General features: G+C 42.2%; 1 protein-coding gene across 1 annotated transcript; it reads right to left on the reverse strand.

Annotated features, from left to right (window-relative positions):
• Nucleotides 1–57: 57 nt before the first annotated feature.
• Nucleotides 58–24,266, reverse strand: LOC142934119 (unconventional myosin-IXAb-like; the record flags this gene model as incomplete). Its single annotated transcript, XM_076078539.1, has 2 exons — nt 23,837–24,266; nt 58–1,028 (listed from the first exon to the last, which is right to left on the reverse strand). A coding segment is annotated over exon 2 (885 nt), but the record flags the coding sequence as incomplete, so codon positions are not given.

Below are 24,266 nucleotides of genomic sequence, written 5' to 3' on the forward strand. Positions count from 1 at the left end.
GAACATTTGCAAACAACAAATGCATATTCATTGAATCCCAGAATGCTTTCTGCTTACCTCTAGCACTGGCCCGGCCCCCAAGATGATCTGCTCCACTCCACTGGCAAATCCCTTCTGGCTGAGAGCGGTCAGGTGATGAATGAGAAAGTTCGTGCTTTGCGTCTTCCCAGAGCCGCTCTCCCCAGATATAACAATGCACTGATTTCTCTCTCTCTGCAGCATGGCGTGGTACGCCACGTCCGCCACGGCGTAAATATGTGGCTCCAAATTGCCCAGTGCGTGATTATCGTACATCTTCACATACTTGGGGTTGTAGATGGGCAGGAACTTGAAGGGGTTAATGACGATGAGGATGCTTCCGACATACGTGTAGATCTTTTCCTGCCGGAAGCGTGAGCGCAGGTTGTCCAGCAGCGAGCGCTCGTTGAGCTCCGGCAGGTGGCACAGATCTGCGTGGTCCCCCTGAGAATCAGGCTGTGGCAGCAGTCCGCGCTCCACCATGCGTCGGCGCTCCTCAGTGACCTGAAGCCACATCTGTAGGCTGCCCCCATAGTGAATCGAGCCGTCCAGGTTCTTCTGCCTGAGGAGGAAGCGGTAATCCTCGCCACCGGACAGCGGGCGGTGCTCTAACGCCACGCGGGGCCAGAGCATCATCCTCTGCACGGGACAGTCGCAGGGGTTCAGCACCCATTCTTCCCCACCGAACTCCTTCACCTCAGCCAGAACATAACACTTGGTGCGGTCCAGCTGCAGGCGTTCAATGACGCGTTCGATGGCCTCGGCGGCTGTGGTGGTCTTGCGGGCGCTGATCGGGCAGTAGATGGTGCCCTCGGCCAGGGCGCCTGGGTAGATGCGCAAAGTGAACTCGGAGTTCTCGAAGCGCGACCGCCGGCCCAGGGTGCCCATGCCACAGACGCCACCAACGCCATCACGAGCACTCATGGCGGAGCAGGAGTTCCCATTAGCAGCAGCCGGCACTGGCACGTCCTTTACTGAGCTGGAGAGGCCACCAATTCAAGACATTACCACTGTGAAGCAGAAGAGAAAGACACAAATATCCATCAATACCCTGAAGATCTGGGATTGGTCTAAACATCTAAATAGCACTTGTTTGAAGCAGACACTAAAAACACAGATTACACATCAAATAAACAGCGAAGCACCAGCAGGAATGACTCTGCATATGATCTGAAACTGCAACAACTTCTACCAACTGTTGAATTGATCTAAACCCAGACCAAAGACCTCTGCAATCAGCCAGATTACAAAATTTGTCGGATGATGACACAGAGACTTCATGTGCTATGATGTAATCTAAAAAGGGCCAAATTATTTAGCTGGAGCCCCAACATGCACACTCATAAAGGATAAAGGATAAGTCATCTGGATCTACAGGATTACCATTAACACACATACACGCTCCCGAGCACACACATAAGCTCTCGCCAACGCCGTGACCAACAGCTGCCGTCCTCTTTAGTGAAGAAGACACAATCACGGCATTCACAAGTTCCCTCTTTAATACACAGCAGAGGGACATCATGGGGTGAGAAGAGGCCACGGAGAGAGAGAGAGAGAGAGAGAGAGAGAGAGAGAGAGAGAGAGAGAGAGAGAGAGAGAGACACGAGTGACTGAGCTGCTGACAAAAACTCTCTGTGATTTCTTCACTATCAGGTTTTGTAGAGTTCTGTGGCACAAACATTTCATAAACCACATCTGAATCAATCAATTCATGTTATTTTTGAATAGTCAATTGAACCGGTGTTTTGAATACAATACACTCAAGCATTCAGCAAATTGGGCAAAATGTGCCTATTAGCCATCAACGATAAGTTAACCAATATATTCAGCATTGCAAGGGATGGTTGTGTGGATGCAAAACTGCTAATAAATAAGCCAAATATACGCAATGTCTCTTAAATAGACGCAGTGGAGCACTGCAGGTGTTTGACTGTGAGAAGTACTTTGTGCAATATCTGGCTATCAGGATGCTTAGTAGTAGTACTAGTAGTAGAAGAAGAAGAAGATGAAAAAGAAGACTAATTAAACTTAAACAAAAGCAAGTCTAGACAAATAGGTCTTGAGCTGCTTTTCAAAAGTGTTCACACTGTGAGCACATCTTCTTAAGGACAATCATTTGTGTCACACTTGATGCTTTTAATGCTGATGAGGCAGAAATATAAAGAGGCACTTTATTGTGTTTATTTCTGTCAGCCGCAGGTGAAGCCTCCATTGCAATAGCCGTTGAATTCCTTCTTTCGTCTAAACCAGATAGCACTGCAGTCTTGTGTATCATCAGTCTGAAATGTTCAATGCATTCCAGGAGTCATCATGTGACGCGCTGTAATTTGTCATTATTGTACCCACTTTCCTTTAACTCGTCTCTCGACTTCTACTTTAGAAACCAATTTTCAAAGCAGGCGAATGAGCTTCAACTTGTTGCCATCAGCTGTGGGCTTTTGTCTAGCAGGTAGAGAAAGGAATGGCGACGTACTGAGTTACTTAAGTTGCTATGTGTGCCGTCATTTCCTACAGCCAGAAGTAGTCCGAACCCCAAAGATATTCAGTTCATTTTCATGTACGACAAAGAAAAGGATCAAATGCTCACATTTGACAAGCTGGAACAAAGACATGCTGCAGATTCATTTTCTACAGTGTTGCAGCTCCAATCAATATCGGAATTGTTCTTGAAATGTTTGCATATGGCCGGGTATAAATGGGGGAAAGGCCACACCAAACAAAAAAAAAGTACATCTTAAATACGGTTTATTTTGCTTAAATTGCATGAGCAGCATGACCAAGGCAGAAGAAGAAAAACAAAATTGAAAACAGGAAATGGAACAGGGACACGTTTAGTGCGCAGAGTGGAGCACAAAGGGCTCCTGCACCCCTGGTCATTTCCTGTCGCCCCACGTCCAACCTCTCCTGCCATGTGTCTCCTCAGCAACTTTGGTATGACCATGAGGGGCACAAACACGCACACGGGACCTCTCCTCTTTCCAAATACAGACACACACGTGAGACAAAGACACACACATATCAACTTTAACCTCGAACAAAGCGTTCAATTTATCTGCATTAAGCTCAATCCATACACACACAGCCAATGACAGGTATTACCTGACTGTGATCAATGTATGTGCGTGTGTGTGTGTGTGTGTGTGTAGCACTGAGTTAGGGCCCGGCGCCTGGAACAGATGGTCAGCTCGCTGCTTAAAGGATAGGGAGGGAGGGGGGGATTTAGGGTTGTGGCCATGCTGGCTGCTTTTCTGTTTACAATCTCACTCAATCAGCCTGTTATTCAGAAATTTGCCACACACATTTTAAAAGATTAAAGACAAATTACAGGCTTTCTCCGAAGACATAAATTAGACGGGACTAAATAAATTCAGGGCTTGTGTCGGTGCTATAACCTACAAACACAGATCACCTGGTAGAAAAATAAAATGGGCTCCTCTAGCCCTCTGACAACAGACAAACAGACCAGCCTCACCGGTTTGTATTTAATCCTTGTTGATGAATATTTGGCAGATCGGTTTTGAAAAGGATAATATTACAATGAGGGAATAATAAGGAACGCAGCGACCACAGTGAGCTGGTTAAATAACGGGTGTTTACTTGAATCAGGAAAGATTCAAATGAATGACAAAAATGAATTAAATTCACTAAACTCAACAAGTAGACTGTGGTGACTTTAGGAGCAGTCTGCACCCTAGTAAGAAGAGAGTAAAACGAGGAGCGAATGAGCAAACTGGAGAGAAAAGGTTTGTCACATTCTGCCGTTCACAGATACAAGATTCTTAAAGCAGCTTGCTTAGTTTAAATACCTTCAGTGACCGGGAAGCATGTGAACAAATGAGAGATGAAGCCTCAGCATCCTGCACTTGTATGCCCATAGCAGGCACCTGGTCACCACCCCACAAATTCAGCTGTTGTCCAAGTGATACACAAAAATGTGTGAGTGCTACTCTTTTGTTTTATCTTCTTAGATAACATACCAACTATTCACTCCTCAGAACTACGTGTTCTACACCAGCATTGTTCTCTCGACTGCAAAAAAAAGATAATAACATTGTTAAACAAAGCATTCTGTTCCAACCCAGTACAATTGCATATTCACACCTTGCGTTGACGGCGTCACATTGTGTAGTGACGACCTGTGAGACCGCACAGCCACAGAGAGAGCGAAGAAGAAGAAGAAGAAGAAGAAGAAGAAGAAGAAGAAGAAGAGAGAATGTTTGAGGCATGATGTCATTTCACCTGAGCGCTGCGGTAACTTTAAAAGAAGAATGCTTGATGTAGATAAGCTAGAGGTTTGTGCCCTGCAGGAAGTGACAAAGCGGGGGGGGGGGGGGGGGGGGGGTGACAGCTGGAAGAAACCTGCAGTGGCGTCTTCTTCATTTCTGTCCTCCTCAAACAACTGAACCAGAAACAGATCCGGTTACTTCACCTGCATGCTCAGGGATTAGGAATCACAGTCAAGTAATCTGACCCTGGAATCTGTTTGATGGTACTTTCCTCAAGAGACAGCAGACCAGGACTGACCCAATCTCAGCGAAGATATGGACCGTAAAGCACATTCCATATGTGTCAAACAAACAACACACATGTTTTTGCTTGGAGTTAAAACTTAAATCAGATGTTATCCGAGTTCATTAGAGTTAAAAGTAATGTTGGAATGTACTTTTACTTGGATCAGCGACTTAAAACGACCTGTAGCATGAGCGAAACATTGGTGTGTAGTATTCGGGAATACAAAAAAAGTGCAGAAGATTTTTAAAAAGAAAAACAGATTTTCAAACTATGACATGAAAACATCTGGGAGAAATCATGTTTTTTCGAACCGACAACGATGGCATAGTTATTGGTTTTGTAGGTCTGAATATTGGTGAGCCGGGGACATTTCTTAATTCTAAGATGCATCTCGATGTGGACGGTTCAGCATCAGTGCAGTGATGGAACATGATCGGGAATTTGTTTTAATTTCAGCTCAGTGCGCATGTTTCTCTTCATAGTGTTTCACCGAGAGCGGAGCACAGTGTGTGTGTGTGTGTGTGTGTGTGTGGAAAGCACAGTCTAAATAAAAAGATAGTTCCGATTTATAAAGACTGCTTGTATTTATTTATGAAAAGGAAATAATTTGCAGTAATATAGAAAAAATTGAGGATGTGATTATTGTGCATTCAAATCGTTGACAGGTGAATTGTAATTGAATGGTGAGGCCAGTAAAGATTCATACCTCCAATGTGATTTATGAACGACTTACTTACCCAAAACACTCGCAAATAAACATAATTTATTGACAGATATACGATAATTAGAAGAAAATGGCGCCGTTTCTATTCTTTCTGTTTGGAGGTTCCCTCAGACAGGAAACCAAGGAGAGCTTCAACCATGCGAGTCAGTCTCTTCAATGGCGGCCATTGTTGCTGAAGAGTGAAGGATCAAGTTTGGTCAGCTTCCTACGAGGTGAAATCATCTTTCTGAAAAGCAGTGCGTGTCACCGTCATCAAGGCTAAGCTTGTGTATTCAAGGCTCATGACGTCGTGGCGGCTCTTTATTGTGCCTTTAGCCACCGAGTATCTGCTACACCAAGGTGTGCGAGTTGGCACTGACTCTCACATCTTGTTTACACGTTTTATTATGTTTGTCTGTGAATCTGACAGCTCCGCGGTGCCATATTATGCTGCTGATGTTTATTAGCTACATGTTGATTATATCTATTTAATTTAACTTGTTATAGAAATGAGTTTGAAATCAAGTGTTGCTAAAAGATACAGTATACTGTACTCAAATCTTTGACAGTATTGTCCAGGGGAAAAAAACAAGACAATATTTGATAGTGTTTTCATTGCTCAAACCAATATGATGTCGGTCTTATAAAAACAGACAATAATCAATGCATCCTTCGTCTGCCGGTCAGCGGAGCTAAAGCTCAGTAAAGGTTTCACTGGGTGTGTTACATTACAGAAAGACAGGCGTGACATCTTGTATTTACAAGTTGTATTACTATTTCAACACCTGTTTGGCCACTTTAATTGTCCTACTTTATAATCATTATGTTGTTTCACGGCCTTTTGTTTCTCCAACAGCACAACAGTTCAAAAACTGAAAAGAAAATGTCATTGAATTTGTCGGACAATTTGAACTTGTGCCAAACAATAATTTGTTAAGTTTCTGTTTTGATTTCCACCTTTAGACAAGAGAGAGAAATATTGACATAAGTACCATAAAAAGTATGCTGGAGAAGCATCATTTAAAGTCCTACTGGAAAGTTTGCAGTCATTAAATTTGATTAACATTTTATGTGATGGGAACGTTGTTTGTAACAGGTTTGAAGTTTTTATTGTCAGTAGTTTCCTAAATACTTTTTTTATTTGGAAAGTACTTTGTAATACCGGTATCATCACATGTGTGAAAGAAGGTGATAGTTATGGCAGATAAGACACAGATACAGCACAGAAAGTCAGACTATGTTATGCAGCATGAATACTACACAGAAACTCATTTCCCTGCTTTTAATAGGGCCACGCTGCCTTCAAAAGCAGGCCCAACCCCCCTCGCTGTTACAGGCTGAGGAAATTGCCCTTCAGACATAAAACGTACACAATACAAGCACACATAAAAACCGTCTGTAAAGAAAAAAGGGATGGGCATGAGCTGCTGGAAATGCACTTTGATTGTCGTATGGAAGATATACCGAAAGTGCTACAAAGAAAATTAAACGACGTGTGATGCCCGCAGCATTTCCTGTAAAGAACGTTCACATAACATAGTGTTGTAAACGAAGACATGTTGAGAGCAGCCGTTTAATTAAAGCCGGCAGACACGGTACGGATTGAGCCAGATTTTTTCCGCCAACTAATTTTAGAATCAGGCTGAATTACTGCCAGATGCAGTTGTTGTTTGACGAGTTACGATTGTTGCCTAAATGGAGTATTGGTTGGATTTCTGACATGTCAGAAGTTTTGGTCGTCTGTCCGAGCAGTTCAATGGTCCGATTTCCCTTCTGAACGCTGTCAAAAGATGCTTTATAAGCTGTTGTGAACTTGTTTTAATATTATTGGAGTAGTATTTTACATGTTGTCGCTCAAACTATAATCTTGACTCCAGCAATCTGCGGCTCCGTATCCTTATTTCATTTTTTCCGTATTACTTTTACGTTCATAGTAGAATTGCACAAAGTAAATCTGCTTTTATCTCGTTTTGTCAAGACAGTTGAGGACACGGACATCTAGTTTGAATACAAGCTGTAGGTTCTGTCCGATTAAAACATCTGGTGCGAGTTAACGCAACGTACAAGATTAGTAAAAAACTCAGTGTCTGACCAGTTAAAGCTTAAACCTAGAGTCTAGTGAAAATGTATTAGACTGTAACATGTACTCTAGTAAACATGGCGAACAAGAAAATATATAAAGAACTACATATACTACATATATGGTGTGAATTGTATGTAACTTGGTTTATCTGGCATTTTTACCTCATGTCTACCTGGTTAAAAGATGAACTTGTAATCAATACTTTTGAAAGCCAGTATATGCCAATCATACAATATGGATGTGGTCATCCATCTGTACTTCCTGTTTGTGTTGTTAACCAACTTCCCAAGCATGAAATGAGGATTTTGGATCGATGCAGCATAACAGCATGTCAGATCTACCCACCATGTAGCGGCCATTTCTTTAGGCGGTCAGGACGGAGGACACGCCCCAGCTGCATGAAAGCACCGGAGAGGTCAGCTGATTGATGAGTGGTGGTGGAGGTCCCATGCAAGCACCAACATGTCCGGCAAACGCACACACACACACATAATTACAGGTAACCATTCCCTGCACCCAAATGTATCAATGTGTAACACAACTCTGCAGAAACAGTTCAGCTAAAGCCTGGAGCTCACAGAGAACTGCATTGACCGTGTCAAGCAGAGAGCGACAATTCTCCGCCTTGTTTGGACTGCGTGTGGAGTAACATGATGATAGCAGTGGAAACAGAAATCTGCTGTCAAGCCGGTTGCTAATTAGTTCTAATTTATCAAAAAGACCAAACATTTACAGGTTACAGTTTCTTGCTAACTGTTAGGAAGCAAGCGCGTTAGCTCGGAGAGCTTTTCCCAATTATTCCATCAAAAGTTTTTAGAAAATTAAATAATCTTGAAAACAAAATGCCACGGGGGGAGAACATGTTACATTACAAAGAAAGACGCTTGGGTAGGTTTTGCTACTGGCTAGCCTTAACATGTTCCAGCTATCTAGCGTGTTAGCAGTTAGCTCGTCAGCAGGAGTTTACCAACTAGCCCTGCAAGTAGTCCCGATAAAGCCTCTACAAAGAAACCCTTCTGGAAGACACAGATTAATTTGCCACTTTCTGGCATGACGAGGCCTCGTGTATCTCTGTGTTGTATCGTTGTATTACCAAACATCAGTTGGACAGCTGGTTGGACGAAACAAGCAATTTTTGGATGCCACCCATCCTCTGGTGTGTAAGAATAAGCAGCAAATTAATTGTTAATGAAAATAAAACGAAAACCTGGACAAACAGCAGAAGTTAAAGCTCAGAGATGATTGTGGATTTGTGTAGCTCTGACTGCAGGTGTAGACCTAACTTACAGTTTAGCTAAAAATGTTCCGTTTTACACCATTTCAAGTGTGAAAAACATGATTGGATGAAGGCTTCTCCAAAGTGAAAGGTTGACAGAGGTCAACTTATTTTCTAGACATTGTGGTAAATTGACTGGAACATGAGGATATGGCCATGCTGCCAACTGCAACTTCTCCCTGTATTTAACTCACTGGTGAATGACCATGTTTGACGCTAATTTGGGTCAATGGAAAACGAGGAGCGCAGGATGCCAAAGCTGCAGTCAGCGTCTTTAACATTTCGGTTTTGTGGTTTTGTTCAAATTGCAGTTAATACATGCAAATGCTTCCTCAAAGCTTTAAATTCGTAGACTGTGCTCACTGCTCCAGAAGCTGGACTTTCCTTTTCAGCACCGGTAGACTTGCCAAGTTTACTAATACTCAAAGTGACTGAAAGCAATTATTAAGCAATTCTTCAGATGATTTCTTAAAGGGACAATGAAAACTAATCTGTAACTACTTTAGACTTAACGAGAAAACGCAGGAATCGATCTCCTGTAAAATGTACACAACTCATGTCCACACTTAGTGCGAGGAGCGTCACAACTATCTGATTCCTCAGTTTGGCCACGGAAAAAATACTAAAATAAAAGCAGCTTCTTAAAACAAGCCTGAAACAATTAGAGCAGAATTACCTGAAAATAAACACATCACAGCCCTTAATATCTAGTTCAGCTTGATTTACCGCTCTGATGAACCATTAGAGAGGAATGAGTCAAGGTGAACTTAAGGGAGTGAATCCACTTGTCAGTTGAAGCCCAGAAGGAAGACTTCTTTTTGTTTCTCATGCACTGACAGTAACAAGGTTTCAGGGCCTGAAACAAACTTCACTACCTCTGTGTTGTGCGCTCAATCACACGGCTCTCAAGTCTCTCTGTAACTACTAATGAGTAGGAAGTAATGGTCGGGGTGTGGAACATGAGCTCTGACCGAAATATTCAGAGAGACAGCAAAGTGTGAGAGAAGAGACGGAGACAGAAAGAAACGCTAAGTTGACAAAATGAAGGAGAGACAGACAGACAGACAGAGGAGGACAGAAGAGGACAGAAGAGGATGTTGGTTTCCTGAAATCTGATCCGTGGGAAAGTGAGAGTGAGAAATAATGAGGGCTAACCTGGCTTCAGCATGCTGAGACATCACTGTTTATCATTACTGCACTTTCACACAAGGTTTATTCCACTATTTCAGTGACAAGAACTGAGCGTTTACGAGCAGTAACGTCCAGGAACCTGACGTCTCCCTCCACTTCACAATGTCGGTAGAAATCACCGTAATACAAACAAAAGGGTCGGAATGAATTTCACTGACCAGCGTCTTCAATTCTTAACCCAAACACACGTTTCATTATCTTTATTTAGGTAATGTCAAACCACATTATAGAGGACACATTGTTTAAAGGACCATACTGGTAAATGTGCGTGCTTTCGCACATTAACATGACGCTTTGCGTATCGATTATCTGTGAAGGAAAAAGCTTAACATTTGCCGCTTCAAGCTTCTCAAAATGTAAGGGTTTGCTGCTTTTCCTCTTTCATATCATATTGCAATTTTTACTTTAAAGAAAACAATAATTGGTTCTAGCACTAATAACATGTACTTTACATTTTGCAGCCCATGCTGCTCGGTTATAGATTATTGGATGTAGTTTTCCAACTTTTACAAGTAGCCATCGGTTTCCATTCATTTCTGGATAACATTAGAATCTATTGGAACTCATTCTGGGTTCAAGTAAGTCTATTTCCAAGTTCAAGTAACTTGCATGGAAACAGAGTGCAGATTGATTTGAAGAGTGTGCATTACACAAAGGGCACGTAACTTATGATGCAAACTTGATGTTTACACTGACGGATTCAACAACCGTCTTCTCTTCTCTTTTGTCGTGTTTGCTGAAATCTATTTTTCTTGATTGTGTTTAGTTTTTTTTTCTATTGAGGAAAAACTTAATTTCCTGAATAAAAAAGGATGAACCATCAAGAGTCTATTGATCGATTGTCAATCAGAGACATATTGAAATCCATGTCTGCCTCTAAATGTATGAGAGATACATTCAGATTTCTACAATTGGACGGCATGCATTTGGAAATGTTCATCACAACTGTAACTTTCCAAGACACAGGTATGGTCCTTTAAATTCTCAAATTATTTAGTTTTAAAGCTCCAGTTCAAATTCATTATCTAGGTTTATAATGGTATTTTAGACATAGGACAAAATATTTATTCATTTAACAAACAAACCACTGCTCACCAAAGTGAAACAGGAAATCATTTGGTGAAAGAGACATGAAACCAAGAACAAGTTGACTCAGTTTCTGAGTTGACTCAGTCAAATCAACTACAACGTGTTGGCCTCTATTCTGCTGGTATTTTAGGTCACAGGAAGTGTGTTACCAAGACACCTGAGTCGGTGAGGCCGGAGCGGCGCTGGAACAAGTCCATGCTGGAATCACTGTCCACACCGCAATTAAAAACGACTGAAGGCCTCTTATGAAACGACTGAAGGCCTGTGCACACAGCAGAGGATAACTGTGGCTGGTCACTCTGAATGAAGCGCTGGGCCGACACCAACTCCCTCTGCATTCCACCGACACAAAAATATGACACTGGAGGAAGTGCCGTGTGTGTGTGTGTGTGTGTGTGTGTGCTAAATTAAAAGCCCAACTGTGCTGTGCAGGACCTATTCTTGTTATTGCCTGAGGTGGACTGGAGAGAGTGGAGGGAGGAAGGAAATTAATACAGAGCAGCAGTTCCAAGGACAACATTGCAGAAAAAAAAAAAAAAGACATTGCCTGCTACTGTGTGCTCTGATATCTCTGCAACTTCTGTACCAACAACTTGTGTCTTTCTTTTGCTACTTTCACTGACTCTGTATTTTAACATTACGAGCATTCATGGAGAAAGTTATATAGTCGCAAATGTTGTTTGCTACTATATAACTTATCAGTTTCAGTCAAAGCTTCAATGTAACTTTACGTTCTGACACAAAAGACACAATTAGACAGTGCAAGGTCAAGACAAAAGGTTGTGAGTGACTGGTGGATTCATTCTAACGGAGCCCGACGAAAAACAGCACGTTACTTCTCTTAAGACTCAATGTGGAACCACCATTTAAGTTAATGATGACTGTGTAGTGCAGAAACTGGGAGTAAACAGCACCACTCCTCTGTTGTCGCCATGGAGAGTTCCACTTCCTGTGTCCACTCCCAGGACAATGACAGCAGCTTTGGGTGAGACAGGAAGTGTAGCTCAACATAACACCACCACCATGGCGTCGGTAATACGTTTCTATCTCACCCTCTGCAAAAGATGCTTCGAATATCGTATTTATCTTTTTAAATCGCACGAATTATGTCAGACACACAAACCATGACGAAGGAGTTTTTGATGATAATTGGCAATCAAGACTTTACACGCAGCCGGCTTTTGAGCCGAACAACGGAGTCAAACTTAAACCACAATTGAAACACAGCCGACTACGGCGCCACATAAAAATCCATACATATTTCACTGCAGCACGCTCACTTAAACATGTAAACATCAAGGAACCAAAACCCAAATAACAAAAACAATATGGTGAAAGAGTCAGTTTTACACCACGTAGTGCAGGGGGGGGGGGGGAACCATTAAAATGAGAGGGTTTTCAGCAATGCAACACAACGAGACATGTGCCATTTTAGACAATCCCAGATGGTCACATATTGTGGAGCGGTGTGACAAGAGTGCAGACTCCATAGAGTGCACAACACCTAGTTTTTACCACTCTTAGTTAGAAGGTACAGATGTAATTCCTGCAATTAGTTACACAAAATCCCTAAAACATCCATTAAAAACAGTTACGTTATCTGGCTGCAGTTTGTTCTACATGTTGGACAACTTTCTTTTGTTGGACAACAGTATTTCCTGTTTGTAGGGTCCAGACGTAGCAGATGAGACGGCTCATGTCGGCTGATCCTGAAACACCTGCTTCTAAACCTGCTGTCTGTCTCCAACTCTGTGTCTCCACTGCTGCTTTCTTTGCAACACTTTGCCTTCGCTAACCAAACCCAACCTTTACTCTGACTCATGCACATGTGAACTAAATACTCTTGGTGGGCTAAATCTCTTGGAGATCAGAGCATTTTATATATCCAACCATGTGAGTTTTCATGTTTCTTAACAAAGGAGAGCGTCGACATACAGATATTTACAGCCTGTGAATGTGAGAGTGAACCAGGTCAGTTTAAGTCAAAGCCATAATGTGAGCATAAGTCCTCAGTATGCAACAAAACTACTTCATGATTACATGTAAAAAATTACAGATAAATTGTTTTTTATTTAAATATGAGCATTAAAGGAAAACCACTCATCTTCCCATACTGAGCATACATTGTCTGTGCAGTCTTCTCAACATGCCTATTTCTGTTTCCCCTTCACTCTATATACTAAATATACAAATTTATATACTAATTTACTACGATAAAAGCCTGAATTAGTTGGAGAAGTGTTGTATACCATGTTCTGTATGAGCATCGGTGTAATCTGTCGAGTCTGAAACAAGACCCTTGCTCTTGAACTGACCTCCCATTTACATTTTATTGTTTTAGAGAGTGGAAAAAATATGTTTTTCCTCTCAGGCTCTGGAAATATCAATATGACGCTGCACAGTCTACGTTTGGCCGGTGGAATAGGAAAAAGTCCACCGCCCTGCTATAATAAAAGATCCAACAAATGGAAGGCACATCATCAACAGCTGTTGTTTTAGAAGGCATTAAGTGTTTAACGGTTCTCTAGGTAATTATTTCAAGAACTCTAGATGTTAACTTCTATTTTCTTAAAATATAACAAACAAAAAAAAGTTTCACAGCATGTTTTCAGTGAAAATAGAAACATTTAAACAGTCCAGAGCACCGATTCAATACCAGTGTTTATTTAATAAACTGTACGTCTTACTGTCTGGAACCGACTGCTATCATTCTTTTATGCGTTAGGTAACATCAGGCCTGACTTAAACATTGCTTTCTTAACCATGTTAAACAAAATGTCCCTAGAGGTTTAACTTTGGACATAAAATAGTCGTAGAAGTTGTTGAAATACCACGTTGTTAGCTCCCTTAGCTCTGCGTTCAGCGTGCTGCGGACACATGATGTATTGTACTTGCAAGTGTAACGAGATGTAAACAAAGAATTGAATAGAATAGATCGGCCCCATTGTCATCGATACCCGATGCAGCTATCTGAGTCTGTATCAGCCTGATATCAGTATTGGATCGGTGCATCCCCATTTTGAACCCAAGTGTGAACCGTGGTAGAAATTTACCATAATGTATGTAAAACAAGGTTGCAAATGCTGACCGGCACAAATCTGAAAGGAAAAAAGACTCATAACTGGCATCTTATTAAGCAAAAGGAACCAAAGAGTCCAAGTGATATATCGGCCGATATTAGCTCATTGCAGATATTGGTATCGGCTATATGTCAGTAAATAAATGAAGTATGGAAATACCAAAGCTGCACAATGTCCTTATCTTCTCATCTTATCAGTCGGGCTACAATAAAAAGTTTAGTAGCAATTAAACAAACTGGTCGAGGTGTTATCAGGGAGCAGCGGCAGAGATGAAAGAAGAGGAGGAAGAGGAACGAGGAGTCGAGGAGATATCATTGACCCAGATTATGCACACCCCATTTCCCCCTCAGAAAGGGAGTCTGTTGGGCCAAACAGTCCCATTCAGCCGCCTCTGGCCTGGGGGGGGGGGGGGGGGGGGGTAAAGACAGCGCCGAGGAGCAGCCAGGACACCGGCACGTTTCCTCCACAAAACATTCAACAAGTAAAACAAAACATACCAACCAGAAGCAAGGTCCTGTGTACAACAATGTTTAGGAAGTATACATACACTCAGTGGGATGGGTACCGAGATTGAGAGCTTTTCTGCAAGCACCAACGCTCCGACTGAGAGAGGCTGCGAGTGCCAAAAGGACTCATCTCGTCTTTCATAGCTGAGTGGAGACGAGCAGTAATGAGTGTAGCTGCTCACACGGCACAGTGCCAAGATGAACACACACGTCCTCTAATGTGCACTGTTTCTTATTTTGAATACCTGCGACGAGGTCAAGCATACCTACCGACACCGAGACATAAAAATACACGGACACGTCATCCTCACGGTCAATTAGCGGCGGTGAATTTGATCAAATTAGCTGCCAAAAGGTTTCTTTTGTGAAGCGTTGCGTAGCGATCGAGAGGGAAGATTTCTTCCTCGAGGCCTTTTCGACACCTACACCGAGAGCTATTTCAAAGGCATCGCTGCGAATCATGGAACACATGAGTGGGCACCAGTGATCAAAAGGAAAATGTGACAATGCAATACAGTTTGGGAATTCAAAAGTGCACTCGTGGGCATGTTTGCAAGTCAGTGTGTGTATAACATGTTGTTAACTCACAGCAAGTTAAACAAACCCACCACACAACATCTGACCTCCTTGTGTGATGCAGTGCAGTCAATCCTGGCGACTTCATCTCAAAAGGCCTCTTTTTACATGTACATTTTATTTTACATGATAAACAGACTTTTAAAAAGCACGTTAGTTTCCAGGTCAGTTGTTCCATGCAATGATACCTAGAAATTAAATATATTATTCACTTTTCTATATCGTACATGTCGGTCTTCTGAAAAATATATTTTCATAACTTGATTTTTGTTGAATTTCGGTTAAATTTGTTGGCTTTTCTGGAATAAAATCGACTTTTTCTGTCCATCAAATCCAACACAGAGCAAATAATCAAATCCAAATAATTTATGCGACAGAAACCGTGTGCTGATGATAGTAATGACATGTCTTCACGTCTGAATGTTAAGCATCATTTTAAGCACATCTGTTTAGCGTATTAGGAAAAAAACATGACCTGTAATTACAGGGCAGCGTTACAGTGGCTCTGGCTGAGGATGGGGGACGACTGCCGTCTCTCTGCCTTCAGCAGACCGCAGGCTTTTTTGAAATCCGAGCCCGGTGCGGCAGTCAGAGCCGCGGTCGCCAGAGAGACAGCGAGAGCTGCAGCATGATGATAACGCACGTTTGGTTTTCAGGTTTTAAGGAGATGATGGGAGACGTCGGCGAGAATCTCTCAGAGAGGCTTCACATAATGTTATGACCTCATGGTTTACTGCACACCCAACGCTCGTGGGGAGATGATGTGGAGCTGCTTTTGGTAAACACCAAAAAAATGTATAAACTAGACTTTTAGAAAACTTCTATTCTCAGATACTCTTTCACTTTGTCTCATTCAAAAGGTGAACTCTGTTATTCTGAGGATACACAGCACTTTAAACATCTCTCAACTATCAATTCTCCCTTCGTTCTCATACTTCCTTCATTTCCCAGAATGCCCTCTGACAACCTCAGACAACGTGCACGGTCTTGTTTTATTCAGTCAGGTTTCATGCGATTGTGCATCAAAGCGAAGGACAAGCACGGAGCGTTTCGGTCAAAACAGAATATGTTTTGTGTTTCCATTGCATTCTGGTCTACTGAGGAAACCAACAGTGATATCTCCTCATATTCTAATGTGGCTTTCTTCTTCTGTGGTCACCAAACATTGGTTACTCTTTGATTCTTCTGTTGTCAAACTCTATAGTAGATTCAGAGCTAACACCAATTACTCTCATTAGCGATAATACATTGTTTTTTGTTTAATATTTGAAAGAAAATTGTTAAAAGTGCCAATCACAATTTCCCATAGTGCTTCGTTACATTTCAAATGTCTTGATTTATCCACTTTAAACTCCAAAAACACAAAATATTCAATTTATGACAAAGAAAAGCAGCACATTTCCATATTTTTAGAAGCTATTGTTGAGTAATTTCAATGCAGTAACCTTTTGATTAATAAAAGGGAAAATGTGCCAACTTTTATGTGGATGTCCCACAAATGTTGATGGTAATTGTAGTCAATTGAAGCAACGTATTCCACAGTGTGCGCTGTATTGACCGAGAAAGCTGCGTTCCCCTGCTGGCGAAGCCCTGCTGGCAAAGGCCTACAAGAACCAGGATGCACTGCACACGAGCTTCGGATGCGCCGGTCATATCCTCTGGCAAAGCTAATGCAGTTGCAGCCTTCGGCTTATCTCTGCTCCGTTCTTCCTCGCCTCCATCTACGTCAAATGACGGCGCTGGATGCAGGACGAACAACAGATTTTGGAGCTGCTTTCTCGGTCAAAGTAGCACACACTGAGGAATTTATTGCTTTGACTACTTTTACCATCAACACTGATTGAACATCCACAAACAAAGTGGTGGATCTTCCCTTTAAGTACGTAGATTTCTCTCAACACTCTACAGAACAGCATGCTTTGAATGAACCGACACCATGCACATCCACAATTAAAATACACTGTATTTTACCAAAAAGAGACCGCGTAGTATCCACAGAGAACGAGCATCAAGAACAAAAACACTTGGTCCACTCTCTATAAACAATACTTCATTCTCTCTATTAAGAGGGTCAGAACAGTCCGACCCTCCATCTGAACCTTTGTTAAGCTCACACTGACTCAAACTCTCCGTCCTCAAAGAAAAACTAGGACTCATTACAGTCTGCTTTGAGCAGCTCGGCCAGCGTGACATGTAGAGCAGAAGTATTCGCTAAGCTGGGACAGCTTCACTGTTAAGTGGGCTCTTTCCATTCTGAGTGGAGGTCTCGGACTTTGCGGGGACAATAGAGACCCTCTAATCGTCTCCAGGGTGTCTGACCATAATCGTTCGACCTGACTAATAAGTCACTGCAGTGACTGCGAGCTCCGAAATGCATCGGTGGGTAATCAGGATGAATGCAGACCTGTGCCAACGTGACAGGACGGCGGCATCAAACTGAACGTTGTGACTCAGCAGAGTTCAGGAGGACGCATGTAGCATTCTGTCATGATTCATGCATCGACCCGATGTAATGATCAAACAATGATTCCTCTAAATAAGGCTCAGTTTGTTCAGAGAGAGAAAATTTTTAGATTTGTGCACCTTCAAAAGCACTTCTGCCGTTATGAGAGAAATACTTTAATCATCACATCGTGCAGTTTTGTCTGCTTGATGGTCAAACACTCAAAACATACAAGACAAAAACAAACTCCTGTTACCTCTTGTCTCTTATTACAAAAACAAAACACTGTATTTACAGCCACCAAGGCTTTACAATCATCTTATTGAGTATTTATTTTAATACACAAAATATTCAAACTGAAAGTTATTTAAGTTCAGAAGTTGTTTTAATTCATGTTATTAAAATCGGTCTCTTATAAGAAGGTCAAGGAATTATTTTTTTAAATACCAGGATCTGCACCTGGATCCAGACAGATGGAAACGTACCTAACTCGTTAACTTTCCACCAAATTTAAAGGAAATCTGGTGTCAAACTTTTAAAGATAAACTTTTTTTAGAAAACTAAAAGACAAAGAAAAATGTAGCCAAAAACTTCAACAGCAAAATCTGATACACGAGTAATTTCACGGCATAAAAAACGCAAGTTGAAACGTATTATCAGACGTTAATACTACATTTGGGAGAGTTTCCCTTCACATAAGACAGACATTTAAATCATTTAACCTCTAAAACAAATATACAAGTAATCTGCCGAAGGTTACTGTGAACAGCTGCATCTCTAACGGACTTAATCTTACTTTCTGTCATGTTCTTGAATAAGATCAACGTATTTTATCCCACCACACTTCTACAGTTGAATGGTGAGCCTTATAATAACCTCAAAGTGGCCTATATCATCTGCTCGTTTACTACACTGATAACTATAGTATAGATTACAGCATTCCAGCTGTTGCTGAGCCAGTCCCGGGCTGCGTTTGAAACGCAGCTTATCTCAGCCTGTTTGTTGTCCGTTAGCCACAACTATCTCCGCTCTTCCTCCCCTCTTGCCTCATTCTGACGGATCACAGACTACTGTAAGTGTAAACTGACAGAATTCCTCACAGATAAGAGCGGCAGCGCACTGCGGAGACACAACTCTGAACCTACTTTCCTCCTGCGCTGGATGGAGAAGAACATCTGGTCTGTTGTGAACATTTTACGCGACACAGGAAATGTTCTGCCTTTTGAAATGTAATATTAACTGCGACGGAAAAAAATAATTTTGAAAGCAGTTCCAGCTGCGCTCCTAATGTTGACGAGACATCTTTTTGCGGGCACATCCCGTCATTAAGCTCCACACCTCCACCCTCTCTCACTATCTGCAGTTTGTTAGATTCAATGAACGTAAACATTTAAGTAATTCAATGCTGCTTCTTATCAGATTTCTCTTGAAATTCACTAACTCACCATTAGAAAGTTGTGCACAAATTGTATTCGACACCCTGTTCCTTTAAACTGATCAATGGCATTTTACCCCTGCACAAATCTCCTCATATTAATATAATATAGCAATTGAACTTCAGGAAAGTGATATGGAAATGAAAGACTACGGGAAAAACATTGTGGGAGGACATACATGATGTTAGAAACTAACATATTTGGGTTGCATTTTCAAATGTTGATATCATTTGTTGCTCTGTACTCGTTGATAACGGTGCTGCTGAACCTGCTGATTAATAAAAGTTTTTTTATTCATAAAACAAGACTCCTCAGGACAACTCTGAACATCATCATCTTCCAAAGAGAGATGTTATCTTCTTTGAACTTTATGGAAAGCAAAAATTGTCAAAATAACTATTTTGTTTCTTTGTTTGTTAATTAAATGTGTGTTTAAGCATAGCATTTCAATACTGTATTCTAGGACATGTGTGCCTTAATGTACTGTAATGTTTATGTACGTTTGTACATAAAGCAAATTGTTAATAAAGTTAATTTAATAAAATTAAAACTTTCTTTCTGTCTTCTTGACTAGCCTGTATCCCAGACATAAAACAAACTACATCAAGTGATTTCCTTCAGGTTATATTGTTACATGTAGCCCTGAAACATAAACACAACACCTGCTGGTTTAACATCCAAATGAATACTTCCTGATGCTTCGGTATACAACGTAAAGGCCAATGCTGCCATATGAAGGCTTCAACAAGCTGATCACACTTTTCACTGATAGTTTAAGTGATGTGATGGCAGCACTGCTCTGCACATGGACAGTATGGTGAACCATTAGTACACACCAGCACATGCCTGAGGATTAACCATGGGCCCTGTCCCGTCTGCACCATGAGGCTGCAGGGGGCCAGGAGCTATTGTCACAGCTGTGTCGTGTCACAACACACACACACACACACACACACACACACACACACACACACACACACACACACACACACACACACACACACACACACACACACACACACACACACACACACACACACACACACACACACACACACACACACACACACACACACACACACACACACACACACACACACACACACACACACACACACACACACACACTTTAGTTTGTAGTCAATGCTCCGTTTGCCAAAACCCTGCAGAAATGTGGTCGCTGGCATCTGGAGGCTTCGGCCATTTAACCTGATATTCCATGCAAGTGAGCATCTACATCCACATCTAACTCAATCATTTAACTTGCACAGTCCTTTCCAATCTAATAACTTCAGGCTCGGCAAACTGCTTTCTTTGCACGACATTACATTTTTCTGTCATTTTCTAAGCTTTGACTTCATTATTTTCTCATCAAAAAACAAACAGAAAGGTCTTTGAACGCTTGCTTCTCCGTCCAAAACAAACCTCGGAGGATGGAATTTAATTTAGTGGAACACAAACTGAGCTTCCACACAGATCACTATTGTTTGTTGAATCTATTTCCCATTTTAAAGGATTTACTTAAAAAAAAAAAAAAAATGAACAAGTTAAGCTCCTCTCACATAAACAAAAATCGCAAAGAACACAATGCGCTTTCTTCTCTCAATCTCAGTCCGGCTACTGTTAGCAGCACCAGCGAGTTAATGAGGGGAAATGCAGAACGTGGGGCTAGCTGAGCCTTTGAGGCCAAAGCCTCCCTCATATAATGGCCTTCTAAAGAAAGGGGAGCTTTGTTCCGTGCAACACAAGCAGGTTCCTCTTTAATGACTTCATGTGCATGCCAATCACTTTGGCCACACAATCCAATCATGCGGCCTCTTTTCAGGACATCCCGATCATGTGGGCCTGCAGCACGTGACTCCTGCTTTCCACCCCAAAACACAAGCTGCGACCAGGTTCGGCAGGTAACACCTGATGATGGGGGTATGTCGGAAACCCTGTGCTTAAAGAAGCTGCTGCGGATGTGCAAAGAAGTCGCCACAAGGCTGCAATGTTACAGGAACTGCAACTATGACACAGTGGTAATATATCATACGAAGGCCTATTTACGCACAGTTACAGTCACATAGGGGTCACAGTGTGGTGAACTTTGAGCAGGAAATGAGGCAAAATGTAAATGTACATGGCAAAATAAATACTTTCCTTTATCCTCCTGTCCTGTTAGAAATTAATTATAAAAGAAGGTGTTTGCAATTGTCCCACCCAAAAGCCCACCATCATGTTAAAATTTCCAAAAATAATGTTAAGTGTAGCAAAAGCTATAGCGCTGCAGCGATTAATCAATTAGGTATCAATTATGGAATTAATCGCCAACTATTTTGATAACCGATTAATCGGTTTGTGTCATTTTTTAAGAAAAATAAAGTAAAAATTCTCGAATTCCAGCTTCATCAATGTGAATATTTCTGGTTTGTTTACTCCTCCATGACAGTAAACCCAATGTCTTTGAGTTTTGGACAAAACAAAGACATTCTCTGACGTCATCTTGGGCTTTGGGAAACGCTGATCGACTAGTCGATCAAATAATCGACAGATAAATCGACAATAAAAATAGCCGGATAAGTTCTGCTGTAGTCACGCCAGCAGCAATAACTCTCTTAACCTCGTTCTAATTTTGATATCTGTACAATATCTACAGAAGTATTTTCTAAAAAACAGACATATTTCTCAGAATGTGAGGTTATATATAAAGAGAGTTATTCTGCCGCTGATAAATATCTTATGACAGGAGGGTTTAAAGCTGCAGAGTGGCGGTTTGCTCTTCCTGCCCTCGTGATGCCTCAGCTGGTCTGCATCTAAAATGTGCTGCAGTTATATTTATGACCCACTAAGACACAGAGGAGACGTCTTCTTTAGCGCAAAATGATCTCCGGACATATAACTCAAACCATCCATGACAACATGCACGTATGAAAAGGTTGTAAAACATTCCCCCGAGGAATCTTACAATATCTCAAATCATACATTTGCATTATGGCTCCCGTCTTTACTGGTGACTGATTAACAGGAAGTTCAGCCAATGGCCCCCGTTTACATGTGTGAATCTGTATGAACTGGAGGTGAACTCATGGAGCAGGACTTGTCCAAAGGGAGGCCGCAGCTCAGGACTAACCGGCAGACGGGACATTGTGAACAAGGTGAAGCCATTCATTGTTTGCCTGAGACGACACGGACTGAATCCCAAATGATGTGGCTGTGAAGATGAAACTCTGCATGAAGTGATGCATTGTTTTTTACAAGGGACGGTTTGTCCACCTTCATCAAACTAGTGCAGATTGTCTTGTTATTCCAGTGCTGCAATACGTTCATAGAACCACAAAATATCCTACAACCGAGCAGACGATCTCCTGCAAAACCCTTCCAAGCTTCCAGGCCACAGCTTGGGCCTCTCAGGTGGTGCCGGTGATATCGGCCGACACAGACGCGGCCCCCGATGTGATACAAACCGAGGCCGGTCTTTTAGAAATAGCAGACAGAAGGGGGCCTGTGGGGTGTCAGATGTCGACAGGGACCAGTTGCCGGAGTCTCGGCCCGGGCCGCCTCTCATGCGAACGGCAGCTGGGTCCTCTCAAGACCTCACATTCCTGCAGGACAGACCCACTTCACCCGCATCACCTGTGCTGATCTGAGGGCAGGACGAGCTCTCGAGGGAACCTCACAGCTACTTGAATTAAAGTCTTTCTTGCAGATATTAAAGGATACAGGGAAACTAAACTAAAGCAGCAAACTACTAATGGTTTTACTAATGAAAAGAGAAGAATGGGTAAAGAAAAACACCAGGATACGGAGACATTCAGCCCTGACTATCACAGAAATCCTGATCTAAATCTAATAGGGGTGTTATATAATGCTCACACAGACACAGTGATGGAAGATGATCAGGGGCGTATAGGTTACTGAACACGAAATGCAACGTCCCAAGCGGAGGACCATTGTGACATGTTACTCCCCTCATTTTCCTGTCATCACTACATAACAAAAAAAAAAAGGAACAAAATGCCCCCAAAAGATCCTCAGCAAGTACAACAAGGAACTAGAAACTCACAATAGAGCAGCACAGACAACAATGTAAACCAAAGCCTCCAAAAGCAACACTAAAGTCACAAAACACAAGGTAGATTAAAGGCATCTTGCACAGAATGATATCTGGGGAGCTTGCAGCCATGAAGTGTGTGAAGTGGACTCTCTGTCCACTGGGCAGACTGAGGCGTGCACCCATGATTCAGCAGCTTCCTCACCCCGTTAGACCTCCCTGTACAATTACAGCCGCTTTGCAGTCTTTTATTGCCTCCACTGCATTATAAGCTGTACTGTCTGACCTCCGCTAAATAATACATGCAAACATTTACCCCACCCTACTGCGGACAAACACTCAAACCAGCACAGAACTTCCCCCTATGATGAAGATGATGACTAAACACTGGAAGGGGCTATTTCATTTATGCTGCATCATCCTATATGGGCATGTGAGCTGATGTTTTGTCTGCTTTTTGTTTCAACCTGCACAGGAACTACAGAGGACACATTTACATCATAATGATATCAATAAATCAACAAAATGAACAAGGGCCCATCATCTTGACAGGGTGTCACATTTAGGAGTAGAGCAAACACTCTGTGCATGACACATGACAATGAGCTGCAAATGAAACTTTTCACTCCACACATAAATACACACAAACACACCTCTGGTTGTGACTATTCATTCAACAACAACAAAAGCACCGGCTGAACCCACACACACACACACACACACACACACCTTAAAAGCGCGGATCTTGCAAAAGAGCGAAGAGAGGAGATTAAAAGAAAAGGAACAAGTTTTCTTGATTCACTGGTTGATTGCAGCCCCAAAGCCCCTCGTCCCACCAAACACACACACACACACAGTGTCCCAACTACTAAACATCACACTCTTACCTCCAGACGTGACCGCTGAAGTCAATTGTAAGTGGGACTCAAGTTGTTTCCCGTCTGCTCTCAGGATGGGTTTGCAGAGCCACAAATACCTACGTCTCTATTTAATTCCCTGCATTCCCAATGAATTTATTTGTTTTCCTTCTCTTCTCCCGCTGCTCGCCTCCGAACAACTCCTCGAAATTCAAGTCCGAAATTTTTGTTATTATTATCTGTGCGTGTTCGCGGTTGTTGTGAATGTCATTAAAAGAGCAGTCCTTCTTCGCAGCTCGCTGACGGTCGCTGAAAACTCCACTTTGCCTTGCTAATCAGTGCCGCGGCTCCGGGGACGCGCTGCAGTGCGCGGTCACGCTGCTCCTGGGCGGGGGGAGAGAATAGAGAGGGAGGACCGGGAGGGAGGGAGACGGAGAATGACGGAGCCGAGCCACCGGGA

The sequence above is a fragment of the Anarhichas minor genome, unplaced genomic scaffold (genome assembly GCF_050575085.1).
Source record: "Anarhichas minor isolate MPS153535 unplaced genomic scaffold, ASM5057508v1 ptg000067l, whole genome shotgun sequence".
In the NCBI taxonomy this organism is placed as follows: domain Eukaryota; kingdom Metazoa; phylum Chordata; class Actinopteri; order Perciformes; family Anarhichadidae; genus Anarhichas; species Anarhichas minor.